This window comes from Salmo salar, chromosome ssa26 (genome assembly GCF_905237065.1).
Source record: "Salmo salar chromosome ssa26, Ssal_v3.1, whole genome shotgun sequence".
NCBI lineage: Eukaryota > Metazoa > Chordata > Actinopteri > Salmoniformes > Salmonidae > Salmo > Salmo salar.
The window spans coordinates 37,600,001-37,613,380 of NC_059467.1; the positions used below are offsets into that span (position 1 = coordinate 37,600,001).

General features: G+C 43.6%; 1 protein-coding gene across 2 annotated transcripts in view; it reads right to left on the bottom strand.

Moving 5' to 3' along the window:
• LOC106562591 (A disintegrin and metalloproteinase with thrombospondin motifs 17-like) overlaps positions 1-13,380 on the bottom strand; it is a 174,871-nt gene that overhangs the window by 99,134 nt on the left and 62,357 nt on the right. For both annotated transcript variants that reach the window (XM_045708167.1, XM_045708166.1), the window contains exons 6-7: positions 3,543-3,683; positions 1,102-1,252 (exon numbers count right to left, since the gene is read on the bottom strand). In XM_045708167.1, the coding sequence (XP_045564123.1) occupies positions 1,102-1,252; positions 3,543-3,683 (292 nt within the window). The remainder of the gene's footprint in view (positions 1-1,101; positions 1,253-3,542; positions 3,684-13,380) is intronic.

Below are 13,380 nucleotides of genomic sequence, written 5' to 3' on the forward strand. Positions count from 1 at the left end.
TTTCCAATCTGGCGGTGAAGCTCCCAAGGTGGCACAGCGACCGCTAAACCATTATGATCAGACGTACTTCCATCTCCTCTCTGCTTTGACCCCTGCTGTAGAACCATCTGTCTATGTTCTGACACCCATGTATTGTGTGTGTGTGTGTGTGTGTGTGTGTGTGTGTGTGTGTGTGTGTGTGTGTGTGTGTGTGTGTGTGTGTGTGTGTGTGTGTGTGTGTGTGTGTGTGTGTGTGTGTGTGTGTGTGTGTGTACATGCGTGCATGTCTCCTCTGGGTCTCTGTAGGATCAGGAAGTCTAGACGACGGGACATATGTCTTGGCAGTGTGTGAAAGCTGCCATTAAACCCTCCTACCAGGCTCTGGCTGGGCCGGTATTGAGTGGAAACAGTGGTCAGAAGCTCTGCAGTTAAAGTCTGCCTTGTTTTGAATGGTGGACTGGGAGAGGGACAGCAAACATTTGGGAAACCAGACTGAGTTCCAATCTAAACTGAAATACCTTGCAGTATTGGTGTTTGGCAGCTTGGCATATCATTTTGTTTGGGGGGGTTCCACTTAAACCTGAAATGTGATGTATTTAATGTAGAGGAAACACAGCAGCGTGTGATGATGAACCTGGTGTGTGAAACCAAACTGGACTGTCAGCACCTGTCACTCTGGACAGATATTTTGGCCAGATCTCCCTAGCAACCTTTAAAAGCAGGCACCGGGAGGATGCCCCGGGAGGATGCCCTGGGATAGAGAGGGAATGAGAAGGAGGAGGAGAGATCAAAGAGGAGTGTGTGAGTTGGTAAATCAATTAGGCAGACAGCAGGAAAGAACAGACTAGCCCAGAGGACAAACAGTATTACATCACAGTGGACTGACAGTATCTTTCACAACCCATCATCTCTGCTCATCATGACCCCATCAGCACACCTTCATTACATCATGGCCCTGATCTGTGTACACCACCAATACCAATACCAATACACCAATACAATCTGATTTGATTTGATAGAGTCCACACTACACTTGGTCTAAACACACGACTACTACACAGCTACTGTCAATAGATCCGTGTGTGTGTGTGTGTGTGTGTGCATGTGTGTGTGTGTGTGTACCTCCATATCATTGCAGAAGGTGGCGTTGGTTCCAAAGAGGATCTGACACTGTTCGTCTGCACTGTAGTGCATGCCTGGCAGCTTGGGTGGCAGGCGAACCTGGTAGCGGCTTCTGGGGTCTGTGTGGAGCAGACAGCTGCTGGCTTTGGACCTGTCACACACACACACACACACACACACACACACACACACACACACACACACACACACACACACACACACACACACACACAAGGACATATAAAGAGCAGAGTTGACAGTATGTCCTAGCAGGGATAAACTGTAGTTGGATGGTTTATCAAGTTACACACTGACTAAATGATGAGCCCAACCCTGGTTATCATTGTAATGTAGTATTGTATGATGGTCCTCTGTGTGTGACTGTATTTCTGACCAGTATCTGTCTCTGTAGAGCACAAAGCCCTGGGATTCACCAGAGAGCCTTTATCTTAGAGATCCATAGAGAACACACAGCAGAGAAGGTATCCAGTAGACTATACACACACACACACACACACACACAAACATGCACACGCACACGTGCACGCACACAAACACACACACAACTAACCTTGTGGGGACACACAATTCAGTCCCATTCAAAATCCTATTTTCCCTAACCCTAACCCCAACCCTAAACCTAACCCTAACCCTAACCCTTACTCTTACCTTAACCCTAACCTTAACCCTAGCCCTAGCCTTAACCCAAAACCCTAACCTTAACCCTAAACCTAACCTTAGCTCCTAACCCTAACGCTAAATCTAACCCTAGCTCCTAACCCTAACCCTAAATCTAACCCTAGCTCCTAACCCTAACCCTAAATCTAACCCTTAGCTCCTAAATCTAACCCTAGCTCCTAACCCTAACCCTAAATCTAACCCTAGCTCCTAACCCTAACCCTAAATCTAACCCTTAGCTCCTAAATCTAACCCTAGCTCCTAACCCTAACCCTAAATCTAACCCTAGCTCCTAACCCTAACCCTAAATCTAACCCTAGCTCCTAACCCTAACCCTTAATGTAATTCTAACCCTAACACTAATTCTAACCTTAATAGCATTTTACTTCATGGGGACTAACAAAATGTCCCCAGTTGGTCAAATTTCTGTTTGTTTACTATTCTTGTGGGGACTTCTGGGGACTTCTGGTCCCCGCAAGAATAGTTCAACACATCCACACTACCATACATAATCCAGAAAACATAGACCAAAAAACTTTACCCTATGGGTCCCTGTCAAAACTAGTGCACTATATAGGGAATAGGTTGCCATTTGGGACACACATCTAGAGAAACATACACTATGGATCCAGCAAGGAGACTGTCTGTGCCTTGACTCAGGAATATGTGGTTTTGATAACATTGTGGTATAGGAAAAGAGAAATCCTTAAATGTTATATTGATGCCTGCAATGTGTACATGGGTGAAGCTTCTTTTGACCGAACCTCAACATTCACCTTTCACCACACAGGTCTGCTAAAAAGGAGGTTGGGCAACTCTGGTCCTGGAGGGCAACAGTATGTACAGGCTTTTGTTCCACCCCAGCACTAACAGTGTGAACATTAACACTTCTGTTACATATAATAATGGTCCAATGTCAAGGGAGTGATTTCAGAGCGCCAGACAGCCAATAAACTCAATTTCTAGTCCATGCTCCAGTCACAGTCAATCAGATCCATTGTTTGCAATATAAATCAGGCCATCGCTATGGAAATAGCTTCTAGGCAACAGCAGCCCATAGATAAAAGCCGATGCCATCTCGTAGAGTTGTGATGAATGCATTGAGTAGGAGACGCCATTCAACTTGATTAAACTGCCTGACAGCGGTAAGGGCTGGAACACAGTAAGTTCCATCGCTGTGAGTGACTGGTTACAAAGACCTTGTCAAAGTCAATAAAATAATGGCTGGAAGGATTCAGCCATTAGAGGTCATTTATTCAAGGAAGTGTGTGAGTTGGGCGGAGGGATACGTTGTATAATGATTGTGTGTATGTATGAGTGAGACTGTGTGTAGGGTGGGTGTGTGAGTGAGTGTGAGTGTGTATCAGTGAGTGTGTGCATGCATGCGTGCGTGCGTGTGTGTGTGTGTGAGTGTATGTGTGTGAATGTGTGTGTGTGTGTATGAACGTGCGCGTGTGTGTGTGTGTGTGTGTGTGTGTGTGTGTGTGTGTGTGTGTGTGTGTGTGTGTGTGTGTGTGTGTGTGTGTGTGTGTGTGTGTGTGTGTGTGTGTGTGTGTGTGTGTGTGTGTGTGTGTGTGTGTGTGTGTGTGAACGTGCGCGTGTGTGAGTGTATGTGTCCAATCTGAAAGTGGAAAACTGGACCCTTTAGGCCAGTGAACTGAGGCACATTTTCCACTCTCATAATATTGCTATGCTCCACTTAGTAACCTAGAGAGTGTGTGTGTGTGAGTCAGTGTGTGTGTTTGTGTGTGTATGTGTCTCACCTGAGGAACTTCTCCAGGTCATCACGGCTGCAGGGGGACCATGATAGGTCGCTGGGGTTACGGCCCTTCACCCATTCGCCAGACATGATGTGGGAGTGGCCTGTACAGGTAGCATGGTCGTCATCATGGCTCATCCCCATGCTGGAGAGAAAATCACACACCATTACATACCATATAGACACACACACACACATACACACCATTATATACCATATAGACACACACACACCATTACATACCATATAGACACACACACACCATTACATACCATATAGACACACACACACACACCATTATATACCATATAGACACACACACACCATTACATACCATATAGACACACACACACACACACACCATTATATACCATATAGACACACACACACCATTATATACCATATAGACACACACACCATTACATACCATATAGACACACACCATTATATACCATATAGACACACACACATTACATACCATATAGACACACACACACCATTATATACCATATAGACACACACACACACCATTATATACCATATAGACACACACACAATTATATACCATATAGACACACACACACCATTATATAGCATATAGACACACACACAATTATATACCACATAGACACACACACACACACACCCTTAAATACCACATAGACACACACACCATTATATTCCATATAGACACACACACACCATTATATACCATATACACACACACCATTATATACCATATAGACACATGCACACCATTATATACCATATAGACACACACCATTACATACCATACACACACACACACACACACACCATTATATACCATACAGACACACACCATTATATACCATATAGGCACATGCAAACCATTATATACCATATAGATACCAACACACCATTATATACAATATAGACACACACACAGTATTCTATACCATATAGACACACACGATTATATACCATATAGACAAATACAAACCATTATATACCATATAGACACCCACACACCATTATATACCATACACACACACCATTATAAACCATACAGACACACGCGGTTATATACCATATAGACACATACACACCATTATATACCATATAGACAAACAGACCATTATATACCATACAGACACACACCATTATATACCATATAGGCACATGCACACCATTATATACTATTATATACCATATAGACACATACACACCATTATATACCATATAGACATATACCCACCATTATATACCATATAGGCACATGCACACCATTATATACCACATGCACACCATTATATACCATATAGACACCCGCACACCATTATATACCATATAGACACACACACAGTATTCTATACCATATAGACACATACACACCATTATATACCATATAAACACACACACACCATTATATACCATACAGACACACACCATTATATACCATATAGACACACACCATTATATGCCATATAGACACACACCATTATATACCATATAGACACACACACACACAGGCACACACACACACACACCCCATTATATACCATATAGACACACACCAGTACATACCATATAGACACACACACCATTATATACCATATAGACACACACCATTATATACCATATAGACACACACCTTTATATACCATATAGACACACACACACACAGGCACACACACACCATTATATACCATATAGACACACACCAGTATATACCATATAGACACACACCAGTATATACCATATAGACACACAGCATTATATACCATATAGACACACACCATTATATACCATATAGACACACACATACACCATTATATACCATATAGGCACACACACCATTATGTACCATATAGACACACACACACACACCCTTACATACTATATAGACACACACACATCATTCTATACCATATAGACACACACACACACACACCATTATATACCATATAGACACACACCATTATATACCATACAGACACACACACACCATTATGTACATTATAGACACACACACACCCTTATATACTATATAGACACACACACACATCATTATATACCATATAGACACACCCACACACACACACCATTATATACCATATAGACACACACCATTATATACCATATAGGCACACACCATTACATACCATATAGACACACACACGGGTATATACCATATAGATACATACACACCATTATATACCATATAGACACACACACACACACACACACACACACACACACACACACACGTATATACTATATAGACACATACACACCATTATATTCCATATAGGCACATGCACACCATTATATGCCATGTAGACAGACACCATGTCACGCTTGTCGTCGGTAATGGAGGACCAAAACGCAGCAGGTATGTGTATGCTCATCTTGAGATTTATTAACTTCCAAAATGAACGTACAAAATAACAAAACAAGTGACCGAACGAAATACAGACAGTCTGGTAAGGCACAAGGCTAAACTCAGAACAATCACCCCTTTTTACAAAACACACCACCCTGAACCACATAAAACAAATACCCTCTGCCACGTCCTGACCAAACTACAATACTAATTAACCTTTATACTGGCCAGGATGTGACAGTACCCCCCCCCCCCCTTAAAGGTGCTAACCCCGGAAGCACCTTAAAACAAAAAACCAAAAAAAACAACCCCAAACAACAAAACCAAAATTCCCCCCTACTAAAGGGAGGGAAGGGAGGGTGGCTGCCGTCAACGACGGCACTGTGCTACACCCCCCCTCCCCAACCCACCTATATCTGGAGGTGGCTCTGGTTCCGGCCGTTCCAGGCTGTCGGGCCACTCTGGCATCGCCGGGGGGCAGTCGGGCCAGTCTGGCATCGCCGGGGGGCAGTCGGGCCAGTCTGGCATCGCCGGGGGGCAGTCGGCCCAGTCTGGCAGTTCGGGACAGTCTGGGCAGTCTGGCAACTCGGGACAGTCTGGGCAGTCTGGCAACTCGGGACAGTCTGGGCAGTCTGGCAACTCGGGACAGTCTGGGCAGTCTGGCAACTCGGGACAGTCTGGGCAGTCTGGCAACTCGGGACAGTCTGGGCAGTCTGGCAACTCGAGACAGTCTGGGCAGTCTGGCAACTCGGGACAGTCTGGGCAGTCTGGCAACTCGGGGCAGTCTGGGCAGTCTGGCAACTCGGGGCAGTCTGGGCAGTCTGGCAACTCGGGGCAGTCTGGGCAGTCTGGCAACTCGGGGCAGTCTGGGCAGTCTGGCTACTCCGGCAGTTCAGGGCAGTCTGGCCACTCCGGCAGTTCAGGGCAGTCTGGCCACTCCGGCAGTTCAGGGCAGTCTGGCCACTCCGGCAGTTCAGCGCAGTCTGGCCTCTCTGGCGACTGTTGACTGGCGGGCAGCTCTGACGACTGTTGACTGGCGGGCAGCTCTGACGACTGTTGACTGGCGGGCAGCTCTGACGACTGTTGACTGGCGGGCAGCTCTGATGACGACTGTTGACTGGCGGGCAGCTCTGATGACGACTGTTGACTGGCGGGCAGCTCTGATGACGACTGTTGACTGGCGGGCAGCTCTGATGACGACTGTTGACTGGCGGGCAGCTCTGATGACGACTGTTGACTGGCGTGGCTGGGTTGACGCATTTGTAGCCTGGTGCGTGGTGCTGGTACTGGGCTTACCAGATTATGAACACGCACCTCCAGGCTAGTGCGGGAGCGGGAACAGGACGAGTCGGACTGGGTTGACGCACTTCCGGGTCCGCACGAGAGACAGGAGCTGGAAACCCAGGGCTATGGAGGCGCACAGTCGGTCTAGATCTTACCTCCTGCACAACCCGCCTTGGCTGGATGGAACTAGTAGCCCTGTACGAGCGGGGTGCTCGTACAGGGCAGACTGGGCTGTGCAGGGGCCTGATGGTAGCCGTGCGTAGAGCGGGAGTTGGGTAGCCTGGTCCTCGGAGGCGTACCGGCGACCAGATGCGCTGCGCAGGCATCCTCCTACCAGGCTGGATGCCCGCTCTAGCACGGCACCTGCGAGGGGCTGGAATAACGCGCACCGGACTGTGCGTGCGTATGGGTGAGATAGTGCGCTCCTCAGCGAAATATAGCGCTCTCCACCCCATACGCTCCTCGATATAACCACGGGTAGCTGGCTTCCGGCTCTTCTTACGCCTAGCCAAACTACCCGTGTGCCCCCCCAAAAAAAATTATTGGGGGTGCCTCTCGTGCTTCTCCCTCAGCGCGTCCATGGCCTCGTACCTACGCCTCTCTGCCTTGGCTGCCTCAATTTCCCACTGCGGGCGGCGATACTCCCCAGCCTGGTGCCAAGGTCCGGCCCCGTCCAGAACTTCCTCCCAGGTCCACTTCTCCCGCCAGTCCAACTCGAATTCCCTCTGCTCCTTCCTCTGCTGCTTGGTCCTTGAGTGGTAGGTGATTCTGTCAGGGATTTCTTCGTCTTCTGACGATATAACGAAATCATCGTCGGAAAAGGTAGACCAATACGCAGCAGGTATGTGTATGCTCATCTTGAGATTTATTAACTTCCAAAATGAACGTACAAAATAACAAAACAAGTGACCGAACGAAATACAGACAGTCTGGTAAGGCACAAGGCTAAACTCAGAACAATCACCCCTTTTTACAAAACACACCACCCTGAACCACATAAAACAAATACCCTCTGCCACGTCCTGACCAAACTACAATACTAATTAACCTTTATACTGGCCAGGACGTGACACACCATTATATACCATATAGACAAACACTCCATTACATACCATACACACACACACACACACACACACCATTATATACCATACACACACACAATTATATACCATGCACACACACCCACACCATTATGTACAATACAGACACACACCATTATATACCATATAGACACACACCATTATATACCATACAGACACACACACACACCATTATGTACCATATAGACACACACACACACCATTATATACCATATAGACAGACACACACACACACACACACACACACACACACACACACACACACACACACACACACACACACACACACACACACACACACACACACACACACACACACACACACACCATTATATACCATATAGACACACACACACACACCATTATGTACCATATAGACAAACACACCCTTATATATCATATAGACACACACATACCATTATATACCATATAGACAAACACACACACCATTATATACCATATATACATACACCATTATATACCATATAGACACACAAACACACGCCATTATATACCATATAGACACACACACACCATTATGTACCATATAGACACACACACCATTATATATCACATAGACACATACATACCATTATATACCATATAGACATACACACACACACACACACCATTATTTACTCATACACTACTGGTATATGCTCATGTCTCTCAGGCACACACACACACACACACACACACACACACACACACACACACACACACACACACACACACACACACACACACACACACACACACACACAGGTATATCTTACAATTTTTGTGAGGACCAGCAATTGATTCACATTTAAAATCATATTTTCCCTAACCACTAACCCTAACCCTAATATAGGAGAAACCAGCCACACCTTCTTGACACGCCTCAAACAACACCTCTACATAACGGAAACAAACACACTACAAACATACTTGTCTATTTATGGAAAAATCACATTGATTAACTCTTTGGTCGTTTCACATTTTACTTACTTACTAATGGCACTGCCTACTCCAGATGACTCGTTTTTAAATCATATGAACAAAAAATATTACATTTTATTTGGAATGCTAAGCCAGACACAATTAAATGTGCCTATTTATATAATGAATTTGAGTTTGGGGGGCAAAAATTATTAAATATTAAAGCTTTAAACCTCTCAATAAAAGCTTCGCTCATACATAAATTATACTTAACCCCAAAATGGTTCTCCAGTAGATTATTAAGAAAGGCTCATACTTTTTTTTTTTATTACCTTTTTGCCTTTATACAGATCACCACTTCTCATTTCCGACTAATTGAAAATGAAATGTTGTTTAAAGTATCGCCCTTTCTTAAACAAGCCACACAAAGCTGGTTTCAATTTCAGTTTTATCCTCCAGAAAAAAATTGAACAAATATTACAACAAATATTATGGTTAAACTCAAATATACTGATTAATTAAAAAAAACATTATTTATGGAAATAATGTTTAAAAATTGTATTATATTTATTAATGATATTATGAATAGAAACGGAGGAGTTATGTCACATATGCATCTATCGAAAATATATGCGAATATCTGCTCAATCCAAACTTACAATCAACTGATTGCAGCACTACCACAAACATTGAGGAGGGAAGTGGAAAAGGAAGAAGGTACAGTAGGGAACTTGTTTGCCTGCCATATATTAAAGATACAAATTGGCTGAAAGGAACTGGCATAAATAGAAAAATATACCAGTTTCATTTGAGGACAAAAATGTTGACAGCTGCGCCACACAGGTTGGAAAATAAATGGGAAGAGATTTTCAATGTACCAATTCCATGACACATGGTTTATGAACTGGTACAAAAAACTACATTTGATTCAACACTAAGAGTTTTTCAATTGAAATGATTATATAAAATTCTTGCCACCAACATAATGCTATATATATGGGCATACAGAAATCTCAGCTCTGTAGATTTTGCTACGAAGAGACAGAATCAATAGACAATTGATTCTGGTATTGCCCCTTTGTAGCTTGCTTCTGGTCACAGGTTCAGGAATGGTTAAAAAAATCACAACATGCAATTAAAATTAACCTTACAAATAACAGTGTTGGGCGATTTAGAAAGCCATAGTTAGTCAATAAATAATATAATAATGCTCGTAGGAAAGGTTTTCCTCTTTAGCTCACAATCTGTGGATACTATATGAAACAAGCTACATAAATATGTGTATGCAACCAATAAAATGTGATTTCATTTGATTTGATTTCATGGATCCCTCAGGCGAATACCCGCCAAATGTTTTCCCATATTCTCCAGACTGATTTGCTATATACAGACTGAAAAGAAAGTTGCAATAGGCCCAGCGTTTGGCACCAGCACAAACAGAAACCCTCTTAAAACTAAGCCTAAACCTAACACCTAAGGCTAATAATTGCCTTTTTACAAGTGAGGACCGGAAAAATGATCTCACTTCTCTGAATTTTTTTGTTGGTTTAGTATTCTTGTGAGGACTTTTGATACTCACAAGTATAGTACAACATGTACACACATACACACCTTTAAATGCGGAAGACAAATTTTGGTTGAATGCATTCAGTTGTACAACTGACTAGGTATCCCCCTTGCCCCTTTGTATCTCTGCAACACACAACTATACACACAACATACACTATTGCAACAGACAGTATAACATACTTTGAACACGTATAAATTCCTCTACACAACTGCAGCCCATCCTAACACACCTGTTACATATTCATTGGCTAAGGTCAGGGCCTCAGGGAAACTTCAACAGGAAAGAAAAGCTAGTGTACAGCTATACCACAGTAAGGATCTGTGTGCGTGCGTGTGTGTGTGCATGCGTGTGTTTCCTCTAAAGCTGTGACCTACATTTTGCAAATGAAAAACAACAACCCGGCCTGAAATCCCGGAAGCGCCTCAGAAACTAACAAAAACCATTGGAATGACTGGACTCCCAATGCACAGCCGTTGTTCCTGGCTTTAATTAAACTATATACAATTACATATTGAGAGCCATATTCCTCCATGTCCACTGCAACACCAATAAGAGATCAGCCACACTAAAACCAAGATGACCACAGCTGGTCTGGGTCTGTCCTGCTACTCAAACTTTGCTGCAGCTGGATACAGTTTAGCATTTTCCCCACTAATGGTTAAGGTTAATTGGGGATCCAAGATCTGTTGCTATGGGAAACTTTACCCGAAGCACCACATTGGAGAACCGCAAACTGGGTTGAAGTGCAGTGCAATTGGCCAGTCCCAAATATGTTCCTTTTGTCTTTCTCCAGATCTCTGTAGGCTCTGGTTTAATGCACACATTTACAACAGGGAAAATTGCACGGAAACAGGGAGGAACTACCTGGACTCATTTTCGTTAACTGTTGCAAAACGTTTTAAAACTGTTGTATGCCCTAAACAAAAAATCTAATCAAATCAAACTTTATTTGCCACATGTGCTGAACACAACAAGTGTAGACTTTACCGTGAAATGCTTACTTACAAGCCCTTAACCAACAGTGCAGTTCAAGAAGAAGAAAATATTTATCAAGTAGGATAAAATAAAAAGTAACACAATAAGAATAACAATAACGAGGATATATACAGGGGCACCGGTCCAAGTCAGTTTGCGGGGGTACAGGCTAGTTGAGGTAATCTGTACATGTAGGTGGGGACGAAGTGACTATGCATAGGTAACAAACAAACAGAGAGTAGCAGCAGTGTACAAAAGCGGGGAGGGGTCAATGTAAATTGACCGGTGGCGATTTTAATGAATTGTTCAACAGTCTGATGGCTTGGGGGTAGAAGCTGTTGAGGAGCGTTTTGGTCCTAGACTTGGCGCTCCGGTACCGCTTGCCGTGTGGTAGCAGAGAAAACAGTCTATAACTTGGGTGACTGGAGTCTCTGACAATTTTATGGGTTTTCCTCTGACACCGCCTATTACATAGGTCCTGGATGGCAGGAAGCTTGGCCCCAGTGATGTACTGGGCTGTTCGCACAACCCTCTGTAGCGCCGTACGGTCAGCCTGGTAGGCTCGCGTCACTGGGCGGCTCACGTTTCCCTTTGTAGTACATAGTTTTCAAGCCCTGCCACATCCGACGAGCGTCAGAGCCGGTGTAGTAGGATTCAATCTTAACTTCTTATGGGCAGGTGGGACGGTAGCGTCCCACATGGCCAACATCCGGTGAAATTGCAGAGCGCGAAATTCAAACTACAGTATTATAAATATTTAACTTTCATAAAATCACAAGTGTAATACATCAAAATAAAGCTTAATAACTTCTTGTTAATCCAGCCAGATTTCAAAAAGGCTTTACGGCGAAAGCAAACCATGCGATTATCTGAGGACAGCGCCCCGCATACAAACACATGAAAAACATATTTCAACCAGACAGGTGCGACACAAAAGTCAGAAATAGCGATATAAAAAATGCCTTACCTTTGATGATCTTCTTCTGTTGGCACTCCAAAAGGTCCCAGTTACATCACAAATGGTCCTTTTGTTCGATAATGTCCTTCTTTATATCCATAAAAACTCAGTTTAGCTGGAGCGCTTCAGTCAATAATCCACCCAGTTTCCCTCCATCAAAATGCATACAAAATGAATCCCAAATGTTACTAATACATTTTTCCAAACAAGTCAAACAATGTTTATAATCAAACCTTAGGTACCCTAATACGTAAATAAACGATACAATTTGAGACGGAGAATCGTTATTGTCTTTACCGGAGAAAAATACCAAAGATCGCGCTCTCTTCCACGCGCTTGGAAACACTACAGCCCAAATTGGAGCCACCTAGAAAAACTACAATTTCTGGCTCATTTTTCCAAAAACCAGCCTAAAACTCTTTCTAAAGACTGTTGACATCTAGTGGAAGCCCTAGGAACTGCAATCTGGGAGGACTTGATAGCCATTGAAAATAGTGGTAGGCAGAAATTATTTTGGGGGGATGGTTTGTCCTTGGGGTTTCACCTGCCATATCAGTTCCGTTATACTCACAGACATAATTTTAACAGTTTTAGAACCTTTAGAGTATTTTCTATCCATAAATGATATGCATATAAACTGCCTGAGTAACAGGCAGTTTACTTTGG